This window comes from Caretta caretta, chromosome 13 (genome assembly GCF_965140235.1).
Source record: "Caretta caretta isolate rCarCar2 chromosome 13, rCarCar1.hap1, whole genome shotgun sequence".
Classification (NCBI taxonomy): Eukaryota; Metazoa; Chordata; order Testudines; family Cheloniidae; genus Caretta; species Caretta caretta.
Window position 1 is genome coordinate 32,652,615 of NC_134218.1, and position 24,342 is coordinate 32,676,956.

Sequence of the window (24,342 nt, forward strand, 5' to 3'; positions counted from 1 at the left end):
GAACCTCAACCCCCTCTGTGTTCAGAAGATGAAAATCTACTATTGTTGCCAGTTACTCCATTAGCTCAAGTGGTAGAAGTCTGTGCGGTGGATATAAAGATTCCAACCCCATCAGTGATCCATGCGGGTGTCAATATGATGCCACATGATGGAATTTCTCTCTTTTCAGTTTACTTTTTCAGAAATCCAATAAATTACAAATACAAAAATCAATTAAAAGAATGTTAAGGTTGCATAATCAAGCACTCAAATGTTAGGAAACATCTGAATTATGGTTGCCTGTGCAATACTTTAATTCAATCCCCTTGCACATATGAATTACGATATAGTCTTTAACTATGATTACATATTCCTCCTCCACGTATGGATGGCCCCCTGGCAACCATTTAAGATTTTTATCTTCACTATTACTGAGTGGCCTATGCATTTACTGCAAAGCATCAAAATCCTGCAGTGAATATAAAATTATTAATTTCCTCATGGGTTTTTCTATGGTGCTCTCACCATATTACTTTGGTGTTTTACAAACATTAATTAATTGACTTCTGATCCACTTCTGTGAGGTGAGGCGGTATTATCCCCATTTTATAGGTAAGGAAGTGAGGCACAAAACTGTCAATCAATCTGAGATGCCTAAAGCCTGATTTTTCAAAAGTTTACAGCACTCTGTATGTTCCAAGCACAGCTCCCATTGACTTCAGCTGCAGCCGAGGGTACTCAGTACTTCTGCAAATCAAACTCCATGTGTCTGAAGTCGGGCGCCCACAAAATAAGGAACACAGAATTACTGACCATCTGGCTTGTGACATGCCCAGAATCCCACAGGAACTCTGTGGAAAAGGCAAGGATAGAATCCATTTCCCTGAAACGCTTCATTCTCTTCTTACAGTCTTCTGCCTCATTCACTATACACCTTCAACTTCTACAACAAATGAGGCAGGAGTCCTACGAACAACCTCCTTTACTATACACCCAATTCATTCCCAAAGCACTGTCCATCCCTGGACTGCATGACATAGGGGCCCTGTGGGAAAAACAGTATGCAAAAATGTAATTAAAGACTGTATCATAATGCACACGCACTAGGGTGTTGAATTTAGGTTGCACAGGCAATTATCTTCCGAGTCCTTGATGTTGAAAATTTCACATTCTTTTAACATAGATTTTGGATATAACATTAAAATATAGATTGCATGTTGCACCGGAATCCCTGACTGAGTTTACTGGATTCCTCTTTCTGCAATGGCACTGGAGTCACTGTTCTCAGTGACTTCAATGTCCATATTTTTACTAGGTTAACTCTACGATTCTATGGCAGCCATGATATCTTTAGACTCATAGGACTGGAAGGGACCACGAGGGGTCATCTAGTCCAGTCCTCATGGCAGGACTAAGTATTAGCTAAACCAGCCCTGACAGGTAATTGTCTAACCTGCTTTTAAAAAGCTCAAATGACAGAGATTCCACAACCTCCCTATGCAATTTATTCCAGTGCTTAACTACTCTGACAGTTAGGAAGTTTTTCCTAATGTCCAACCTAAATCGCCCTTGCTGCAATTTAAGCCCATTGCTTCTTGTCCTATCCTCAGAGGTTAACAAGAACAATTTTTCACCCTCCTCCTTGTAAGATCCTTTTATGTACTTGAAAACTATTATGTCCCCTCTCTGTCTTCTCTTCTCCAGACTAAACAAACCCAGTTTTTTCAGCCTTCTCTCTCACAGATCATGTTTTCTAAACATTTAATCATTTTTGTTGCTCTTCTCTGGACTTTCTCCAGTTTGCCCACATCTTTCCTGAAATGTGGTGCCCAGAACTGGACACAACACTCTAGTTGAGGCTGTATCAGCATGGAGTACACCAGAAGAATTACTTCTCATGTCTTGCTTACAACACTCCAACTAATACCTCACAGAATTATGTTTGCTTTTTTTGCAACAGTGTTACACTGTTGACTTATATTTAGCTTGTGATCCACCATGACCCCCAGATCCCTTTCTGCAGTATTCCTTCCGAGGCAGTCACTTCTCATTTTGTACGTGTACAATTGACTGTTCCTTCCTAAGTGGAGTACTTTGCATTTGCCCTTATTGAATTTTATTCTATTTTCTTCAGACCATTTCTCCAGTTTGTCCAGATCAGTTTTTAATTTTAATCCTATCCTCCAAAGCACTTGCAACTCCTCTCAGCTTGGTATCATCTGCAAACTTTACAGCAGGGGTCTCAAACTCAATTTACCTTAGGGCCAGTGCCAGTCCTCAAATGCTCCCAGCGGGCCAGTAATGTCACTGAAGATGGTGTTCAGAAAACAAAACATTTATATTGTATTTTTTATTTCGAATTTCTTAGAAATAGTGAAACTGTCATACAACTTTATACAATTCTTGGCCTGCCAGAGTTTTTTTAGTGTTTGCCAGACATCTGGCAACGCTTCAGTTCTGTCAGTTTGTTGATGTTTGGCCTCAGTGACTGAGCAGTTGAAATCTTCAGGATTGCAGCAAGGTGGGCATCAGATAGTTGCGTTCAGTATTTTGACTTGTTTATATTCATTGTGGAGAAAAGTGACACTGCCTCCATGGCTGACTCTGCCTAGCGACTAGTGATGGTATCTCTGCCCCTCTCCCCCAGCCAATGGGAGCTGCAGGGGGTGGTGCCTGCAGTAGACAGAGTCAGCAGCGTGGCTGCATGAGTTTCTCCTCCGTGGGCCGCAGTGGGGAGGTTCTCGGGCCACAGAGGGCCCGCGGGCCAGGAGTTTGAGACCCCTGCTTTAAAGTGTACTCTCTATGCCATTATCTAAATCACTGATGAGGATATTGAACAGAACTGGTCCCAGAACTGATCTCTGTGATACTCCACTTGATATGCCCTTCCAGCTTGACTGTGAACCACTTTTCGGGAATGGCTTTCCAACCAGTTATGCACCAACCTTATAGTAGCTCCATCTAGTCTGTATTGTATCTAGGGCCATGAAACTCTTGGAGCTGTCCCAAGTGGTTTTTAGCTCAGCACATATAGTTGGCCATGCTCTAGATCTGGTGTTTGGACTGGGAGTGAAGATTACACCTTTTTCATAGACTGACCATTCCCTCCTACACTTTGGGGTCTGACACACCTTTATGGTTGGACCAATTAATCTATTTTATTCTTGAAGGTATATGGAACCTGTCAATTTCCAGATGGTTCTGAAGTACTCAAATTACTCTATTAATGGCCTTGTGGAATTGTATCATTTTCTTTTGTCCTCAGCTATTAATTCAGTGACTTCTAAATGCCTTTGTCCAATGCAGGGACAGGCAAACTTTTTGGCCTGAGGGCCACATCAGGTTTTCAGAATTGTATGGAGGGCCAGTTAGGGGAGACTGTGCCTCCCCAAACAGCCAGGCATGGCCCTGCCCCGGACCCCTATCCGATCCACCCTGCTTCTCACCCCCTGACGGCCCCCCCACCCCCTCCAACCCCCCTGTTCCCTGTCGGCCCCCCTGCGACTCCTGCCCCATCCACCACCCCCTGCTCCCTGTCCCCTGATCACCCCCAAACTCCACGCCCCTTGCTGCCCCCTGCCGCCCCATCCAACCCCTCCTCTCTTTCCTGACTGCCCCCCAGGGACTCCTGCCCCATCCAGCCGCCCCTTCTCCCTGTCCCCTGACCGCCCCCGGAACCCCTGCCCCTGACTGCCCCCCGCCATCCCATCTAACCCCCCTCTCCTTCCTGACTGCCCCCCGTGACCCCTGCCACCATCCAACCCCCTGTTCCCCACCCTCTGACCGCCCCGACCCCTATCCACACCCCCGCCCCCCCCCTCGATCTTCTCTGCTCTCTATCCAACCCCCCCTGCCCCCTTACCGCGCTGCCTGGAGCACAGATGGCTGGCAGTGCTCAGCTGCACTGCCTGGCTGGAGCCAGCCATGCCACCATGCAGCACAGAGCACCGGGTCAGGCCGGGCTCTGCAGCTGCACTGCCCCAGGAGCTCACAGCCCTGCTGCCTGGAGCACTGCGCTGGCGGCCAGCGAGCTGAGGCTGCGGGGGAGGGGGAACAACAGGGGAGGGGCTGGGGGCTAACGTCGCAGGCCAGGAGCTCAGGGGTTGGGCAGGACGGTCCCAAGGGCCGAAGTGGCCCGTGGACCATAGTTTGGCCACCTCTGGTCCAATATCTCACTCTCATAGGCCTCCATGGTTTACAGACTCCCCCTGACATATGGAGCAGGGGATGATAGGTGTGGCACCGGTGGCAGAAGTCCACTGCTGAGACTGATTGAAAAATTTTTTTAAAAGTCTTACACCATGGGTGTGCAGAACACGGAGGTTACCTAGTCTCCACTGTGGTGTCTGCAAAGTCCAACTTAGTAAAGCAATTCCAGTTGTCGAGTAGGCAAGCTGTTCTTGATTCACAGAGTTAAGACCAGATGGGACCATCTAGTCTGACCTCTTGTACAACACAGGACATTTAAATTTCACCAGCTACCCCTATATTGAGCCAAACAACTTGTGTCTGACTAAAGCATAATATCTAGACTGTCTCCCATCAGACAGAATAGAAATTTCCTCACCATGAAGAATGTATGTTATTTTGTTTTCAGAGTTACCAAGCAATGTCTTAAGGCACGGGGTGGGCAAACTTTTTGGCTTGAGAGTCACATTGGGGTTGCAAAACTGTATGGAGGGCCGGGTAGGGAAGGCTGTGCCTCCCCAAACAGCCTGGCCCCTCGCCCCCATCTGCCCCCTCCCATTTCCCGCCTCCTGACTGCCCCCCTGGGACCTCACCCCCTATGCAACTCCCCCTGCTCCCTGTCCCCTGACTGCCCCCTCCTGGGACCCCCCCACTCCTAACCGCCCCCCCGGGGCCCCACGCCCTATCCAATCCCCCCTGCTCCCTGGCTGCCCCCAGGAACCCCCTGCCCCTTATCCAACCGCCTGTGTCTCCCCCCCCCCCCCCGTTACCACGTCGCTCAGAGCGGCAGGACTGGAAGCCACGTCACCCGCCCGGAGCTAGTTGAGCTGCCCATGTGGCGGCGTGGCTGCGGGGTAAGGGGGACAGCAGGGGAGGGGCCGGGGGCTAGCCTCTCCAACCAGGAGCTCACAGGCCGGATGTGGCCTGCAGGCTGTAGTTTGCCCACCTCCGTCTTAAGGAAACAAATGCAAAATTTTCTCTGCTTGACTTTCAGCTCCTACAGCCAACTGTGGTTCTGGAGGTACTGTGACTAATTCCGGATACATCCTGCAAGTTAGGCCCATGCACCTTCTGGCTGATGAAGGCCAGTATACTAACTCTCTTTTCTCTATATAGGTAACTTGCTGCTTATATGATCCTTATCATCACAGGATCAAGACTATCAAGCCCCCCTTACTGATCAATATTGACAGTGCTATCACTTATCTACCTATGAGCAATCTTCCTCTTCTGGGAAAGAGTTAGTTGTGGCTGGGCAATTCTAGCAGTACCTGATGTCCTCAGATATCTTTCCCATTAGTTACTTTTCAGGCATGGGCATGGGCCAGGGCCAGAAACTGCATCGGTGGGTTTTGAGCAATGTCCACATCACAATGGATTAGGACAAAGTTCCTATGCTGATTCTTTCCCATTTGCCTTTCATGCTCTTGACCATTAGGTATTATTTGCACAAGGGTCAGTGGAGTCATTTTTCTTTCTTTGTGAAAGATCCCAGAGATTGGGATGGCTGCTCTTCTATCCTGTGGGCTTTCTCCTGTAGAATTCTGCAGCATCCTGTCTTCTTGGCCTTCCTGTTCACAGCACATGGGGTCGGACAATAAGGAGGATTATTGAGTTAATGTGGCTGCAATGTCCTCAGTATGCTTACATCACCCAGCTCTAGGATACTCAAACCCAGCATTTGGTTCCAAATATGTTTAAGAGGACCTGGTCCTCATCTTTAGTATAGTCTCCCAAGAGATGCTGTGGAAGCCCACCAACTGAGATATTTACAATGATAAAACAGAGAGAGTACTAGAAAAACAGATGGAGACAAACAAGTCTGACTATGGACTAGGTTAACCGTATGAATCTTTCCTTTCTCTAACCTTCATGATTCTGTTAAAGAAACAGAGGAAGGATGAGGAGCGACAGAGGAGGTGGAGAAGGAAATGGGAGCTGCATGAATCAAGCCCATCTGCTGAAATGACTAAGAGAATTAGATGCCCATCTCTCATTGACTTTCACTCACCTAGGCCCTTTTGAAAATCCAGGCCCTTCAGTTATCATTGAACAACTGGTGTGTACTTTAGGCATTTTTGAAAGCGAGCAGTTTGACTTTTTAATGAGGCAATTTGAAAATATGCCCAGACCTCACCACTGCCCTCCAGTTCATTCTTCACAATGCTCAGGCATCCCTAACCCATTCCCACCACCATCGCTGCTTGGGACCCCATACCTGCCAGCCCAGAGAATAAGATTCTTAAGGCAACCCGGGTCTTCCAAGGAGAGTGTCATAACAAGACATAGTTATCTCCTTTATTTTCAGCTGTCAGAGGGAACACTGTGTCCTTTAACTGTAAACCCAGCACCATCAGGGCTCAGAACAAGGTGTGAGGGGAAGCACCCATTTTTCCTCAACAGCTTGAGTCCCCATTCCTGCTCACCTGTCAGTTGCAGTCTTCATCTCCAGGAAGTGACGGCGGAAGGTCACCACCTGCCGCCATAGGCTGAGAAGTCGATTATGTTCACAGTTCAAGTACCCGTCAAAGAACTAAAAGTGCAGAGACAAAAGCAAGTCGCTCAGCCACATGGTGCTGGTCCCCTGCACACCACTCACACCATGTGAGGTGCCCTTTTCTCCCAGTAGGGAGAGAGTCACCATCTCAGACACAAAGAACTTCTTTGATAGCATTCCCAACAGAAAGGCCAAGGACCTACTCTGAGTGTTCTTCCTAGGGCCACCACCTGAGCACAACTAATAACAGGCCCAAACCTCAGCCACCATGGAGATTAACAAAATAGTCACTTAACAATCCTGTCTCACCCTGCAGAGATGTCCAAGAGCCAGTCTTGAGGGACGTTGATGAATATATGCTGGCTAGCATATATATTTATATAATATTAATAATATGTATTATCCACACCATATAGAAATATTTTAGTATGCATGACACACCAATATTGTAACAGTGATGTAGCCGAAACTGGACTATTCCATAATCCCAGTTACTTATGCTAAGCATTTCATAACTCCTTGCATTTGCTGAAGTAAACATTTTGCATAAGCAGACACGAAACTTGTCAAAATCAAGATACAGTCCATTCTACGTCTAAGAGTGTGTCTACACTACGAAATTAGGTAGATTTTATAGAAGTCAATCTTTAGAAAGCGATTTTATACAGTCAGTTGTGTATGTCCCCACTAAGCGCATTAAGTCGACGGAGCGTGTCCTCAATACCGTGGCTAGCATCGACTCACAGAGTGGTGCACTGTGAGTAGCTATCCTACAGTCCCCGCAGTCTCCACTGCCCATTGGAATTCTGGGTTAAGCTCCCAATGCCTGATGGGGCAAAAACACTGTAACGGGTGGTTTTGGGTACATGTCGGCAGTCTCCCCTCCCTCTGTGAAAGCAACGGCAGACAATTGTTTCGCACCTTTTTTCTGGGTTACCCATGCAGACACCATAGCACAGCAAGCATGGAGCCCGCTCAGCTCAGCACTGCTGTTGTGAGCATTGTAAACACCTCGCGCATTATCCTGCAGTATGTGCAGAACCTGGCTAGGAGACGCCAGCACAAGGACGATTTTGCGGAGGACATGGACACAGAAGTTCCTGAAAGCACAAGATATGGCAGCTGGGACATCATGGCAGCAGTGGGACAGGTTGATACAGTGGAACGCTGATTCTGGGCATGGAAAACAAGCACAGACTGGTGGTACCACATAGTGTTGCGGGTATGGGATGATTCCCAGTGGCTGCAAAACTTTCGCATGCGTAAGGCCACTTTCCTGGAACTTTGTCAGTTGCTTTCCCCCACCCTGAAGCGCAGGAATACCAAAATGAGAGCTGCTCTGACAGTTGAGAAGCGAGCGGCAATAGCCCTGTGGAAGCTTGCAACACCTGACTGCTACCGGTCAGTCAGGAATCAGTTTGGAGTGGGCAAATCTACCGTGGGGGCTGCTGTGATCCAGTAGCCAACGCAATCACTGACCTTCTCTTAACAAGGGTAGTGTGACTCTGGGAAACGTGCAGGTCATAGTGGATGGCTTTGCTGCAATGGGGTTCCCTAACTGGGGTGGGGCGATAGATGGAATGCATATCCCTATCTTGGCACCGGACCACCTTGCCAACCAGTACGTAAACCGCAAGGGGTAACCTCTCATTGGTGCTGCAAGCACTGGTGGATCACAAGGAACGTTTCACCAACCTCAACGTGGGATGGCCAGGAAAGGTGCATGACGCTCACATCTTTAGGAACTCTGGGCTGTTCGAACAGCTGGAAGAAGGGACTTACTTCCCAGACCACAAAATTACCACTGGGGATGTTGACATGCCAATAGTTATCCTTGGGGACCGAGCCTACCCCTTGCTCCCAGACTCATGAAGCTGTACACAGGCAGCCTGGACAGTAGTAAGGAGCAGTTCAACTATAGGCTGAGCAAGTGCAGAATGGTGGTAGAATGTGCCTTTGGATGTTTAAAAGCTCGCTGGTGCTGTTTGCTGACTAGGTTAGACCTCAGCGCAACCAATATTCCCATTGTTATTGCTGCTTGCTGTGTGCTCCATAATATCTGTGAGAGTAAGGGGGAGACGTTCATGGCAGTGTGGGAAGATGAGGCAAATCGCCTGGCGTCTGATTTTGAGCAGCCAGACACCAGGGCAATTAGAAGAGCACAGCTAGGAGCACTGCGCATCAGAGAGGCTTTGAAAACCAGTTTCATGACTGGCCAGGTTATGGTGTGACAGGTGTGTGTGTGTTTCTCCTTGATGCAAAACTACCCCCTTTGTTGAATTTACTTCCCTGTAAGCCAATCCCCCTCCCCCCTTCAACCACAGCTGGCAAAGGAAATAAAGTCTGTATTGTTTTGAATCCATGCATTCTTTATTTATTAAAAAAAAAGGGAGATCACTGACAAGGTAGCCCGGGTGGGGTGGGGTGGGGGAGGAGGGAAAGACAAGGCCACATTGCTTATTGTAGCCACACTACAAATCAAAGATGTTTAAATGACAGCCTTCTGTTGCTTGGGCCATCCTCTGGAGTGGAGTGGCTGGTTGCCCAGAGCCTCCCCCCAGCATTCTTGGGCGTCTGGGTGAGGAGGATATGGAACTTGGTGAGGAGGGCAGGCAGTTATACAGTAGATGCAGCGGCGATCTGTGCTCTTCTTGCCTTTCCTGCAGCTCCACCAGACACCTGAGCATGTCCGTTTGCTCCCCCATTAGCTTCAGCATCGCCTCCTGCATCTTCTGAACATGCTCACTTAACGCTTTCCTGGCCTCTGTCAGTGAATGCCTCCATGCATTCAGCTGTGCCCTCTCAGTGCGGGAGGACTGCATGAGCTTGGAAAACAGGTCATCGTGAGTGAGGTTTTTTTGCCTTCTAATCTGTGATAACCTCAGGGACGGAGATGATACGGGGAGCACAGAAACATTTGCACCTGCAGGGGGATAAAAAGGGAGAGTCAAATTTAAGATGATACATTTCTGAGAACAAATGGAAGACTCTTTCACAGTGAATCAAGCAATTCACAGCAGACAGCACATGTGCTTTAGGTACAAGGTTGCATTTTGCCTTTTATATTGAGTGCCTGCCAGTATGGTGACACATCACACACGGCTGCGCAACAGAATTCCGTTTCCAGGCAGCTATGGTAAGCCAAAAGGTATGCGGGGTTGGCTTCTTCCGCCTTCATAACATGTGGGAATGGTTTCAAACTGCGCGCCCTCCTTTCCCATAGCAAGCAATGCCGGTTGGGTTTGCCATTTAAAAGGAGGGGCTGCGGGTTTTGGGTGGATGTGCAGCATACCCCTCCCCGCACCCCATGGCTATTCTCTGGGATGATCCCTTCACTCCTCCCCCCACCACGTGGCTATTCTCAGGGATGATCCCTTTTAGCCAAGTGCAAACAGCCCAGCATGAACGGGGTCCTTTTACTGTTCCTTTACAAAAAATTCCCCTATTTCAGCCAGGTGACCATGAATAATATCACTCTCCTGAGGCTAACACAGAAAGATAAAGACCGAATGTTGCTTGAATGCCACCAAAACCCAGGACCAGTCACTGCCATGCTTTGTGCTGCAATGATTCCACACGACTTGCTACTGGCTTGGCATGGTAAAGTGTCCTACCCTGGAGGATGAAATAAGGCAGCCCTCCCCAGAAACCTTCTGCAAAGGCTTTCAGAGTACCTCCAGGAGAGCTTCATGGAGATGACACTCGAGGACTCCAGCTCTGTCCCCAGACACGTTAACAGACTTTTCCAGTAGCTGGCCGTGAATGCATCCCAATTCTTCAGGACAAATCAAACATTAAACACAATTGCTTTTAACCCCCGTACTGTAGTTACAAATGTGCACTCACCAGAGGTGCCTTCTCTGACTTCAGCGTCCAGGAACCCGCCTTGGGAGAGTATTGCTCCAGAGTGATGAAAAGGTCCTGGCTGCCAAGGAGAACAGATTCTCCGCTTGCCTGCTGTGCATTCTCCTCCTCCTCCTCATCCACAAAATCCTCCTCTGTGTTGCGTGAGACTCTCTGCTTGCAGGTGTCCACAGACTGTGGTGGGATAGTGGTAGGGTCTCCCCCCTAGAATGCCATGCAGCTGATCATAGAAGCGGCATGTACGGGGCTCTGACCTGGAGCGACCATTTGCCTTCTTTGTCTTTTGGTAGGCTTGCCTGAGCTCCTTAACTTTTACGCAGCACTGCTGTGTGTCCTGGTGTAGCCTCTCTCCACAATACCCTGTGCGATTTTGGCATATATATTAGCATTTCTTCTTTTTGATAGGAGTTCGGCCTGCACAGATTCTTCTCCCCATATAACAATCAGATCCAGTGTCTCCCGTTCGGACCGTGCTGGAGCTCGTTTGTGATTCTGGGACTGCATGGTCACCTGTGCTGCTGAGCTCGCCACACTGACCAAACAGGAAATGAAATTCAAAAGTTCCCGGTGCTTTTCCTGTGTACCTGGCTAGCGCATCGGAGTTGAAAGTGCTGTCCAGAGCAGTCACAGTGGAGCATTCTGGGATAGCTCCTGGAGGCCAATTCTGTTGAATTGCATCTGCACTACCCCAAATTCGACCCAGCAAGGTCGATTTTAGCGCTACTCCCCTCGCCGGGGAGGAGTACAGCAGTCGATTTTAAGAGCCCTTTAGGTTGATGGAAGAGGGTTGGTTGTGTAGACGCACTGCTTATAAAATCGACCTAACGCGGCTACATTCGACTTAACCTCATAGTGTAGACCAGGGCTTATTATAAGCCAGGTGTTAGGGGGCCTTTCCTTCACCCCCTCCCCTGGTTCCTGTCATGCAGACAGAAAGCAGAAGACCAGAAATCTGAAGTGCAGGCAATGCAATGTTTATTGGGGTTAGTTTCAAACAAGCATATCCATAGCTCTACACACCAGCAGAGTCTGTTTCCCAGTGTTCCTTCCCCAGCTCTGATGCTGCAAAGCCTTTACCTGTGTCCCCGTTCCCAGCTCCTGTCTCTTAAGGAGGTCTGTTAACTCTCCTTCCGAATCCAAACCTTGTAGTGCCAAATTATCTTTAACCACCCCTAACTCTAATTTACAATCCTCCAGTTGCCTTTGCTGAAGTAGCACCTTCCATAATGCTGCCTTAACTTCAAACCTCTTAAAAGTGGACTGAAGTGCCTCCTTTCCTTGGAAGGCATCCTTTCCCCATGGGCATAGACCTCATTCCGTGACCCATTTATCAAAGAGGGTGGGCTTCTCAGCAAGCCTCCATCCTTCTGGGTCCCCTAACACAAGGGAAGTACTTTCATGGATCAGTACTTGGAATGTTAGTATCCAAAATAAAGATAAGGAAGGAACAGAACAACAAGTTAGGGAACTGAGACAAATTGACGGAATGGATTTTAGTGCCATGTAAAGAGATGTGTAGTTGTAAAATTGAAGGGCCAAAATCCATTTGCTGTGGATGTAAGATCTTAAGTACAAGTATTGGGGGGTAGCCATGTTAGTCTGTATCCACAAAAACAACAAGGAGTCCGGTGGCACCTTAAAGACTAACAGATTTATTTGGGCATAAGCTTTCGTGGGTAAAAAAACCACTTCTTCAGATGCACGAAAGCTTATGCCCAAATAAATCTGATAGTCTTTAAGGTGCCACTGGACTCATTGTTGATCTTAACTACAGTTTCTGCTAAAAACTTTTCATATAGGCCTGGATGAGGACTAGCTAACAGAGAACAATACGTGGTTAAGAAAAAGCTGGGGTAAACAGATAACCTTGTATGTTTCAAGTCAGTGAGCAGAGTCAGCATAATTCCGAACATAAGTGGATGTTCTTATCGCGAGTTATAGACACATGAAGTGCTGAAAAAGGCCTCACGGTTACTCCCTAATGCAGGGAGGAGATAGTGGTACAATACCCCTCAGATCCCAGACAGCGTTCGGGGAGAGGCCTAATATGATTGACATGAGTTATGACACCCTCCCCGCACAGATGTATGCCAATCCTAACCCACAGAAATGCTAGGGTAAACTTATAAACAACTGTTATTGTTAAGTACTAATTACTGCTTTTTTGCTTTAAATCTCCAGGAATGTACCTGTTGGTCAACCGGGAGAGCTGCAACCTCATTCCCCTGGACCCCAAAATTAGGATTTAACCTATACACTTTAAAAGACATAGTTTGGGAGTAATTACCTGTGTTTCAGCAATATGTTAATTTGAGATATGGGCGGAGCCATTAGGTAATCTTTTAGACCATTGGCTTATTGTGCTTATCTTGTCTTGCTGCTAGAACCTATCCAGGGGCTTGGGAAAACCCGACCCCGTCGCTTTTCTCTGCCCAATGATCACCCTATATAATCTATTATAATAAATCGTTCTGCAGTGTCTCTGGGCCTAATAAGCAAAGCGACACTCCGCCAGTGCTGTGCGTAATAAACTTCTGTGCTTGACTCCACACAGTGCGGATTACTGTTCCTTCAAAAATCATATAATACCAGCTGAAATGTGTAACTTGGGGAGCACACCTTTTGCATAAGATGAATGTAACATCGCTGCATGGGACTGCTCTTTGGAGACTGGTATTGTGTAGAACCCTTCTTCTGTACTGTATTAATAAACCTGACTGACATTGGCCTCAAGTATATTTTATAACAAAATAATGAACCAAAGTGTGGTCAAGCAACTGACTATACAATTTATCAATAGGACAGAAACAAATCCCTCAGAATCACTGGCAGGAGGGAAACCTGCAATGCTGCTGCCAGGGCTCTACTAGTTCTGAACATGCAGAGTCCTCCAGTCTATAAACTGCTAATCCAACATCTTGTCTGAGTGTAAATGCAAAACTAACTCCAACAAGGCAAAAACCCAGTGTAACAGGACTCAGTGTCCAGCACAGATAGGGCTCAGCTCCCAGTGCCCCCCAGGCCCCAACATTCACAATGATCTCGCTAATATTTTCCCCACCCAGCAGCACCGCCTTGCCTCATCAGCACCTTCCACCAATACAATTGATCCCCTCCACTCTGCTAGCTAACATCAATCCATACCCAAAACTGCAAAAAACTTCCACAAATGGTCCCGATTGGAGGAAGAGAAAATTTCACTGTTTCTCGCTCCTCTGTCTTGCATCTTGTTTGCTGCTCCCCACCCCAACCCTACCTCACGTTCAGTGCGCCATTCGGTCTCCTTGAGCTCCAGTTCGTCCCGGGCTCTTGTCCAATCAACGGTCAGTTTTCGCACATCCTCTCTAAGGGCTGTATTCACCTCATTTGCCTTGCCCAGGTTCTCCCGGAGCAGGGTGTTCACTTCAGCTAGATTCTCACATCTGGGGAGGGGAGAGAACAGTGATGAGCACACCCAATAAATAGCACTAGAGTTGCGACTATGAAATCACCTTGGGATCAGAGAGTAACATCCCCGGGGCTAAACTCTTGGATTCCACCACCACCATGCAGCTGGATTCCCTGAGGTTTCGGGGGGGAATCATGACTTTCTCTCCAGGCTGAGAGGTGGGATGACCTCCCTCCAAGATCTCCTGAGCCCCCTGTCATTGCTGACTCCTCTCTCCTTGCCCCACACATCCAGTCCTTCACCATATTATGCCCTCACTTTCCCATCTGCAAAATTCATCCTTTCCTCTCTATCCCCACTGCCAAGATACAAATCCACACGCTCAATTTTTTGTCTCAGTGACTGCAGCCTTCTCCTCTCCAGCTTAGCCCACTCTTCTCTCTCCACATTTCAGTTTATTCTGAATTCCTGCTCTCACCATCTCTTCCTCCAATCTTGTATCTCTGCAGTGGCTTCTGTACGAAGTTCAAGTTTCTTTGCCCATGCAAAGCTTTCTATTATTCTGCCCCTGCCAACATTCCTGCCCTCTTCCTAGAGCCACTACTATACTTGTGCTCCAAACCAGGATGAGGACTGTAGTCAACAACTCAGCCCCTCTGACGCATGGAATTATTCAACACAAGGGTAAAGAACACAGGGACAGAGCTTTCTTGGAGGTCAGTTTAAAATTGTGGAATGAACTCCTATAAGCTCCAAAAACCAACACAGGCCTCATCCCTTTCTACTCCAAGTATCAGGCACGCTTCTCCCACCTGCCCTCACTGAACACACACAGCACAATACATAAATAGGAGGTCTTTTAAAATCCCAACACAACATTTTCCCTGGGGAGAGGATGAGGGAAAGAAAAAAAGAGAATGTAATAGAGGCTAGTCATACTGCCAAATGCACTACTGGAAGGTACCCAGACAACGCAGTGCTGGACACAGCATAGGAACCTGAATAGAACAGAAACCACATCCATTCCACGAAGCACTCAACATAATAGGCTTGATTTTCAGTCTGAAGTTGTGACCTGTTATTCATTTGGCATTGTCCGCCACCATGTCACACACTATGCTGTTAGCACTTATGGCACCACACAATGCAGTCATAATACTTGCCTCCCCAGGTTGAGCAAGCAGCACTGCTGGGATTTTCCCATCTCTCCACACATCATTCTGGGATATCCAGAAAACCCAGAATAAATGTTTTTTCCCTCTCACCTCTGCTGCTCCTCCTCCAACTGGTCCAGTGCCCTCTCCAGGCTGTGCTCCTCCTTGGCTTCCCACCTGTGTGAAAGGGGTCCCTTAAAGAGAGAGATAGAGGACTTAATCAAACCAGCTCAGCCCTTTGTGTTCCTTCTTCTCCGCAGTTAAACATCCATTCCTCTGCCCTATGCTCTCTCAGCACCACAGATTTTGTGGCTGCTACCATGGCACAATAATGCGGTGAATGAACAGAATGGGACACAGTCTGAGTGTGGCTCCATGTTCCTTACAGTCCCTGTTTCTATGTGCAGTACACAACCAACTAGCCTGTGCCAGAATCGGAGCACGGCAGTGGCAGATGGTGCTGTTGGTGAGGAATGCTCACACAGGCTTGGGTCCCAGGAAAGGGCATTCTCTGGTTCTTTCCCTCTTTGCCTTCTAATTCTGCTCTTCATTAAACAGGAGAAGTAACCAAAGTGAACCACATGTTGAACATCTAAATGTAATACCCCTCAAAAGCCCTATGTTGTGACCAATTCCTATTCAGAGACAGCAGAGCTAGATCAATCAGCTTAGCTCGCACCAGGCTGTGGAAAGGGGCAGGGGACCCAAAAACAACATTATACAACCATGTTTAACCTAACTGTTCCTTTAAAAAATTAACACTCTGCTTGGTAGGATTTTTGGAAATGGTACCTGAAGAAGTTACTCTGGTGGTGGAGATGGAACAAGGCAGTGGAAGGAAAGCGAGACAGTGTCTTTTAAACTTTAGTGCCAATAGAAACATATTTCCCTCTGTTTTTGCTTTTTGGCTCTTATAACAACATTAGCTCACTCTGCACCTACTGTCCTCAGAAAGCTACCTGCAAAACTCACCCCCCTTTCCGTTTCCAGCCTCTGTTGCAGCTCCCGACACCAACTCCGGTACTGCAGCACCTGGACAGGAAGGGAGAATCAGTATGAGCCACTGATGCATGCAAGAGTACCAGCACTTCATGCCCTCACCTAGTCTAACAAATCCCTGCCTACTTAAGACTCTATGGCTATGCACAGTAGATTTCAGAGTAATGTTAACATGATCCACAAGAAATTGTTAACCAAATGCAAGAGTCTCACTTAGCTCACCATAATGAAAGAATGAATCATAGAATCGTAGGACTGGAAGTAGGGTTGCCAACCTTCTAATCGCACAAAACCAAAAGCCCTAGCCCTGCCCCTTCTCTGAGACCCCACCCCCTGCCCTGCTCCTTCCTGAGGCCCTGCCCCCCACTCACTATATTCCCCCTCCCTCTGTTGCTTGCTCTTCCCGACCCTCACTCACTTTCACTGGGCTGGGATAGGGGGTTGGGGTGCAGGAGGGGATGAGGACTCTAACTGGGGGTGCAGGCTCCTGGGTGGGGCCAGAAATGAGGGGGTCAGGGTGCGGGAGGGGGCTCTGGGCTGGGGGAGGGGTTTAGGTGGGGGTGGGGCTCCATCTGGGGGTGTGGGCTCTGGGGTGGGGCTGGGGATGAGGGTTCAGAGTGCGGGAGGGGGCTGTGGGTTGAGGTGCGGGGGGGTGAGGGCTTTGTCTGGGGGTGTGGGCTGTGGGGTGGGGCCAGGGATGAGGAGCAAGGGGAGCAAGAGGGGGCTCCGAGTTTGGGAGGGGTTCAGGGCTGGGGCAGGGGGTTGGGGCACGGGTTTACCTCCAGTGGCTCCAGGTCAGCAGCACAGCCAGGTGGCGGGGGTGGTCTAAGGCAGGCTCCCTTCCTGTCCTGACTCTGCGCTGTGCCCCGGAAGCGGCCAGCAGGTCTGGCTTCTAGGCAGAGGTGCAGCAGGTGGCTCTGCACGCTGCTCTCGCCCGCAGGCACCACCCCTGCAGCTCCCATTGGCCATGGCTTCCAGCCAATGGGAGTGCAGAGCCGGTGCTGAGGGTAGGGGCAAGTGCACGGAGCCACGTGGCCCCACACTTAGGAGCTGGACCTGCTGGCTGCTTCCAGGGCACAGCACGGAGCCAGGATAGGTAGGGACTAGTCTGCCTCAGACCCGCAGCTCCACTGACTGGTCTTTTAACAGCTCGGTCGGCAGTGCTGACCAGAGCCACTAGGGTCACTTTTCTACTGGGTTTTCCAGTCGAAAACTGAACACACGGTCACCCTAACTGGAAGGGACCTTGAGAGGTAATCTAGTCCAGTCCTCTGCACTCATGGCAGGACTAAGTATTATTTAGACCATCCCTGAAAGGCGTTTGTCTAATCTGTCCTTAAAAATCTCCAATGATGGAGATTCCACAACCTCCCTGGGCAATTTATTCCAGTGCTTAACCACCGTGACAGGAAGCTTTTCCTTTTGTCCAATGTAAACCGCCCTTGCTGAAATTTAAGCCCATTGCTTCTTGTCCTTTCCTCAGAGGTTAACAAGAACCTTTCTGCACTACTCCTTCCTAGGCAGTCATTTCCCATTTTGTATGTGTGCAATTGACTGTTCCTCCTTCCTAAGTGGAGTACTTTACATTTGTCCTCATTGAATTTCATCCTATTTTCTTCAGACCATTTCTCCAGTTTGTCCAGATCATTTTGAAAATTAATCCTATCGTCCCTCTCAAACTGGTATCATCTGCAAACTTTATAAGTATACTCTCTATGCCATTATCTAAATCACTGAAGAAGATATTAAACAGAAATGAACCCAGAACTGATCCCTGCAGGACCCCACTTGGTATGCCCTTCCAGCTTCACTGTGAACCACTGATAACTAAGGCTGCGTGTCTCTCATGGAGGTCATGGATTCTGTGACTTTCCCTGACCTCTGTGACTTTTGCAGCAGCTGGTGTACCTGGCTGAGGGGCTGCCCAAACGCTCAGGTAGCTCCTGGTCCAGCAGCAGTTTGGGTGTGGGAGGTAGCTCCGATCTGGGGCAGGGGGTTGGGGCGGCACTTACACAGGGGGGAGGTGCCTGACATGACCCTGCAACTCCTGACCTAGGTGGAGGGGCCAGGGGGCTCTGCGCACTGTCGCTGCTTGCAGGAACCGCCCCCTCAGCTCCCATTGGCTATGGCTCCCGGCCAATCGGAGCTGCGGAACCGGAGCTTGGCGGAGACAAAGTGCAGAGCCCCCCTGGCCTTCCCTCCTCCTAGGAGCTGCAGGGACATGCGGAGCCAGGTAAGGAGCCTACCAGCCCCGCCAACCCCTCTCCCCAGCCGGCGCCCCCCCAGCACCAGCAGGGGTCCAGGGCCGCACACCACTGTCTGACCCCCCGCCCCAGCACCAGTGGGGGTCCTGAGCCACCCTGAAGCACCCACGGTGGCTCCAGACTGCCCTTTCCACCCCAAGCACCCAGTAGGCCCAGCCCAAGTTTTAGTTACGGGTAAATAGATGGATTTTTGTTTACAGCCTATGACCTGTCCATGACTTTTACTAAAAATACCCGTGACTAAAATGTAGCCTTACTGATAACTACTCTCTGGGAACAGTTTTCCAAACAGTTATGCCTCCACTTTATAGTAGCTCCATCTTAGGTTGTATTTTCCTAGTTTGTTTATGAGAAGGTCATGCGAGACAGTATCAAAAGCCTTACTAGAGTGAAACTATATCACATCTACCACTCCCCCCATCCACAAGGCTTGTTCCCCTCTCAAAAAAAACTATTAGGTTGGTTTGACACAATTTGTTCTTGACAAATCCATGCTGATTGTTATTTATCATCTTATTATCGTCTAGATGTTTGTAAATTGATTGCTTAATTATTTGATCCATTATCTTTCTGGGCAATACAGATGGGCTCCTTACTCGGACACATTCAGCTCACCGAAAAGCAATGGTGGGATTGAGGAGAGCAAAAGAGAACTGCATAGCAGGGAAATAATGCCCACATAGCTGCCAGCTGAGTTGACTGTAGTTTGGTAGATAACAAACCATCCCAAAACCTAGAAAAACCACTGAGCACAAAACCCCAGCAATATTATATACAGGAATTAAACTCCAAAAAGTATACAAAGCAAACCTACAGATCCCCACTACAGCAAACCTAATACAACACACTAAATTATAATTAACAGAATGAGTGATGCCAGTCACCTATATGGAGCTAACAATAGAGATGTAAACCAATCTAGCCACACAGCCAGAAAAAGTAGACACCACAGAGAGAAAAAAAGGAGAGGAGAAGAGAGCAACAGAAAAGATTAAATATATATATTTCAAAATATTATTGACGTGGTTAAGAAAACGGTCTTAAAAACACAGACCCCTGAGCAGCAGCCTACACAATTCTGAACGTACAACAAACATTTCAATAGAAAAAGTCAACCTACGTGGAAGGGAAGTTGTCAAAATTTGATGAGGCAATAGACAAAAACCCTCTTGGACTATCTGGAGGAAATGCACTTCTCACCTATTTTTTATTATTGGTGTCATTATTTGTTCTCCAATAATTCCCATTCTGTGCTAGCTGCTATCCAAGCACATATGACATCACTCTTAGAAATCTGCACTGAAGAGTTCACAATCTAAATTCTTCAATTTCTGGGGTATTAAACAGTGGGAGTAGTGCCCATAAACAATTGCCATGTTTATCCTTCCCCCTAGTAGCTTCCTCTCGGGTATTCATTTCAATAGCATCAGTTTTTTTCATATCTGCACCTTAAGAACATACCTTTTTCATATCTACAGCTCACAAAACAAGGCAGCAGCAATGAGGGTACTAAAATGTTCAGAGATTATATTCTCATTTGGCAGGTTTCAGAGTAGCAGCCGTGTCAGTCTGCATCCGCAAAAAGAAAAGGAGTAGTTGTGGCACCTTAGAGACTAACAAATTTATTTGAGCATAAGCTTTTGTGAGCTACAGCTCACTTCATCGGATGCATGCAGTGGAAAATAAAGTGGGGAGATTTTATATACACAGAGAAAATGAAACAATGGCTGTTACCATACACACTGTAACAAGAGTGATCAGGTAAGGTGAGCTATTACCAGCAGGAGAGCGGGGATGGACTACAAGCCCTCAGGAACAGTATCCCTGATAATGTCACGGCAAACCTGGTGGCTGAACTTTGTGACTTTGTCCTCACCCGTAACTATTTCACATTTGGGGACAATGTATACCTCCAAATCAGCGGCACTGTTATGGGTACCCGCAAGGCCCCACAGTATGCCAATATTTTTATGGCTGACTTAGAACAACGCTTCCTCAGCTCTCATCCCCTAATGCCCCTACTCTACTTGATGACATCTTCATCATCTGGACCCATGGAAAAGAAGCCCTTGAGGAATTCCACCATGATTTCAACTATTTCCATCCCACCATCAACCTCAGCCTAGACCAGTCCACACAAGAGATCCACTTCCTGGACACTACGGTTATAATAAGTGATGGTCACATAAACACCACCCTATACCGGAAACCTACTGACCACTATACTTACCTACATGCCTCCAGCTTTCATCCAGACCACACCACACGATCCATTGTCTACAGCCAAGCTCTACGATACAACTGCATTTGCTCCAACCCCTCAGACAGAGACAAACACCTACAAGATCTCTATCAAGTGTTCTTACAACTACAATACCCACCTGCTGAAGTGAAGAAACAGATTGACAGAGCCAGAAGAGTACCCAGAAGTTACCTACTACAGGACAGGCCCAACAAAGAAAATAGAACGCCACTAGCCATCACCTTCAGCCCCCAACTAAAACCTCTCCAACGCACCATCAAGGATCTACAACCTATCCTGAAGGACGACCCATCACTCTCACAGATCTTGGGAGACAGGCCAGTCCTTGCCTACAGTCAGCCCCCCAACCTGAAGCAAATACTCACCAGCAACCACACACCACACAACAAAAACACTAACCCAGGAACCTATCCTTGCAACAAAGCCCATTGCCAACTGTGTCCACATATCTATTCAGGGGACATCATCATAGGGCCTAATCACATCAGCCACACTATCAGAGGCTCATTCACCTGCGCATCCACCAATGTGATATATGCCATCATGTGCCAGCAATGCCCCTCTGCCATGTACATTGGTCAAACTGGACAGTCTCTATGCAAAAGACTAAATGGACACAAATCAGATGTCAAGAATTAAAACATTCAAAAACCAGTCAGAGAACACTTCAATCTCTTTGGTCACTCGATTACAGACCTAAAAGTGGCAGTTCTTCAACAAAAAAACTTGAAAAACAGACTCCAACGAGAGACTGCTGAATTGGAATTAATTTGCAAACTGGATAAAATTAACTTAGGCTTGAATAAAGACTGGGAGCGGTGTCTCATATACACAAAATAAAACTATTTCCCCTTGCTTATTTCCCCCCCTACTGTTCCTCACACATTCTTGTCAACTGCTGGAAAAGGCCCACCTTGATTATCACTACAAAAGGTCCCTCCTTCCTCCCCATCCCCCTCTGCTCTCCTGATCACTCTTGTTACAGTCTGTAGGGTAACACCCATTGTTTCATGTTCTCCGTGTATATAAAATCTCCCCAATTTATTTTCCACTGCATGCATCCGATGAAGTGAGCCGTAGCTCACGAAAGCTTATGCTCAAATAAATTTGTTAGTCTCTAAGGTACCACAAGTACTCATTCTCATTTGGAGTGCCCCAGAACAAGAACTCATGTCAGGCATCTACAAATTCTGCAGATTGCTAGAGACAATGGACTGAATCAAAACACCAATTACAGAAAAAAGAACTGTTGAATTTGGAAGAATTTCTCTCAGAAAATGGGGTTGAAGGATTCTACAAAAATTCAAGTTATCCGGAGGAAGCTCAACTACAGAAGACCACATCAAAGCAGACAATCTTAAAACATATAGCTATTTTTGTCATATCAGGTATCCCTAAAATAGAGAAGGCTAACAATGGGCTCAGTTTGTTAGTAAAGATTTTAAGACCTTCACAACAGATTATGGAATTGAACATTTTACCTTCAGTCCTAAATATCCACCAAGTAATGGACTGGCAGAATGTGGAGTTAAAATTAAGTTGCTAACAAAGACTAGACATGCAATGGACCCACTTTTTTGCCTTTTTTAACTCCATGGCAACACTGTATGCTCCACTGCTGGCTTCATTTCCCCTTCCTTGTTACTCACACCACTCTTCAGCTTCCCGCAGCTCTACCTACTCCTTTCCCCATCTCCACCTCAATCTCCCCTCCACTATCCAACACCACCGCCTACACATGCTCACTGTCCTCTTTTCCTGCTGCACTCAGTCCCTACGATAGGTGCTGTCCTAGCCTCCATAATGACAGATTTTGTGGAAGCCACCCTCAAACTCTTCAGAATTCCTGAGCAGGCTGCAGAGAGGCTTTCAAGCAACATCAGAGCTGCCAGCATAAAAGATTCTGGGGCACTTATTTTCCCTGCTCCTCTTTCCCTCTAGGTTGCTTCCTATTTCCCTTTCCTTCTTAGAGATTTTGTTTTCATTTCTTCCCCCTTTGTCCCTTTTCTGCCCTGTTTGCCCTTCTCTACCCTACCTTTTTGCCCCCTCTCTCTTTTTTGGCCTCTCCACATGTAAAAAGGCTGCAGAAGGAAACTAGCTGTCAGTTATAGTTATGCTCCTCACTCCTGACCCACAACACCCCTTTCTCTTCCACTCCTGGTCTTCCCACACCTCTGCCAATGTCTTTCACTCCTGGTCCACTGCCTCCGTTTCAACGCTCATGGATGTACTTTTGCTTTACCTTTGCTTGTAGCTTCTGCACAAGCACTGCCTGCCTATGCTGTGCCTCTTGGGAGCTCTGCAGCTTGCGTTGATAGGATGCCTGGCTTTCCACCATCTGTTGACGAAGTGCCACTATCTGCTCCTCGGGCAGTAACTGCAATGTCTGCAGTTTCATGCTGCTCACCTCCTGGTCTCCTGACTCCATCTGAGGACCAAAGAATGGTATAATGGTAATACAGGAAAAGGATAATAGCCCTGCAGTAGTCAGAAGCCTAGGCTGTGATCAGAAGCAGGGAAGAGGATGAAGAAGCCTGAAACTAATTAGCTCTGCCTGCCCATCGAATCTGGCTGTGACAATAGCAAGAATCATAGAATCTCAGGGTTGGAAGAGACCTCAGGAGGTCATCTAGTCCAACCCCCTGCTCAAAGCTGGACCAACCCCAACTAAATCATCCCAGCCAGGGCTCTGTCAAGCTTGACCTTGTATCCAATCATAGTATCCAAACAGGAGGCTCCTGCACTGGAATAAGCTGAATGGAGCAAGCTACAGTGTCTGGTCCAGTCTGCGTGAAGAAGCAGCATGCCCCTGAATAGCCTGGCACCTGACCTGGACCAGAAATTCACCAGTATTTAGCAGCAAGATTACTCTAGGAGTAGGGGGCAGTCGTACGGGTGGCAGCGCAAGGTGCAGCCTTCTCACAATCAGTGCCAAATGTCCGGCAGCAAACGTCAGTCCCGAGAGCAGCTCCCAGACATACCAGCTCCTTGCTATGCCCATGCAAGTGAGGGAACGAAAGAGCCACATAGAGGCGGGCGTGGGCAGGCTTGGACGGCTCCTCTCCCGCCTCCGTCACCTACCCGACCTGTCTCCCGCCTCCGTCACCCACCCGACCCCCCGGCCCGTCTCCCGCCTTCATCACCCATCCAGGCCCCCGGTGCAGCCCCACCCCGCCACTGTCATCCCCCCCGGCCACTGTCACCCCCGACCTCTCTCCCACCCACTGCCTGTCACTCACCTCACGCCCCGGCCTGTCTCCCGCCTCTGTCACCCACCCGGCCCGTCTCTGGCCTCCGTCACCCACTGGACCCCCCGGCCCATCTCCTGCCTGTAACCCACCCGACCCGCCTCCCGCCTCCATCATCCATCCAGGCCCGCAGTGCAGCCCCACCCCGCCGCTGTCACCCCCCTCCCCGGCCCCTGTCACGCCCGACCTCTCTCCCACCCACCGCCTGTCATTCACCTCGCACCCCAGCACGTCTCCCGCCTCCTTCACCCAGTTAGCCCTTCTCTGGCCTCCGTCACCCACCGGAGCCCCCGGCCCGTCTCCTGCTTCCGTCACCCACCCGACCCCCCGGCCCGTCTCCGTCACCCGTCAGGCCCCCCGGCCCGTCTCCTGCCTCCGTCACCCATCCAGGCCCCCGGTGCAGCCCCACCCCGCCACTGTCATCCCCCCCGGCCTCTCTCCCACCCACCGCCTGTCACTCCCCTCGCGCCCCGGCGCGTCTCCCGCCTCCGTCACCCA

At 48.5% G+C, this 24,342-nt stretch overlaps 1 protein-coding gene across 14 annotated transcripts in view; it reads right to left on the bottom strand.

The window, feature by feature from the left end:
- Positions 1-24,342, bottom strand: part of CEP250 (centrosomal protein 250) — a 123,282-nt gene that overhangs the window by 89,942 nt on the left and 8,998 nt on the right. For 5 of the 14 annotated variants that reach the window (XM_048820053.2, XM_075118867.1, XM_048820052.2 and 2 more), the window contains 5 exons: positions 22,839-23,024; positions 16,043-16,102; positions 15,182-15,264; positions 13,785-13,950; positions 6,594-6,700 (listed from right to left, as the gene is read on the bottom strand). In XM_048820053.2, the coding sequence (XP_048676010.2) occupies positions 6,594-6,700; positions 13,785-13,950; positions 15,182-15,264; positions 16,043-16,102; positions 22,839-23,024 (602 nt within the window). The other 9 variants (XM_075118868.1, XM_048820047.2, XM_048820060.2 and 6 more) reach the window with 8 other exon arrangements.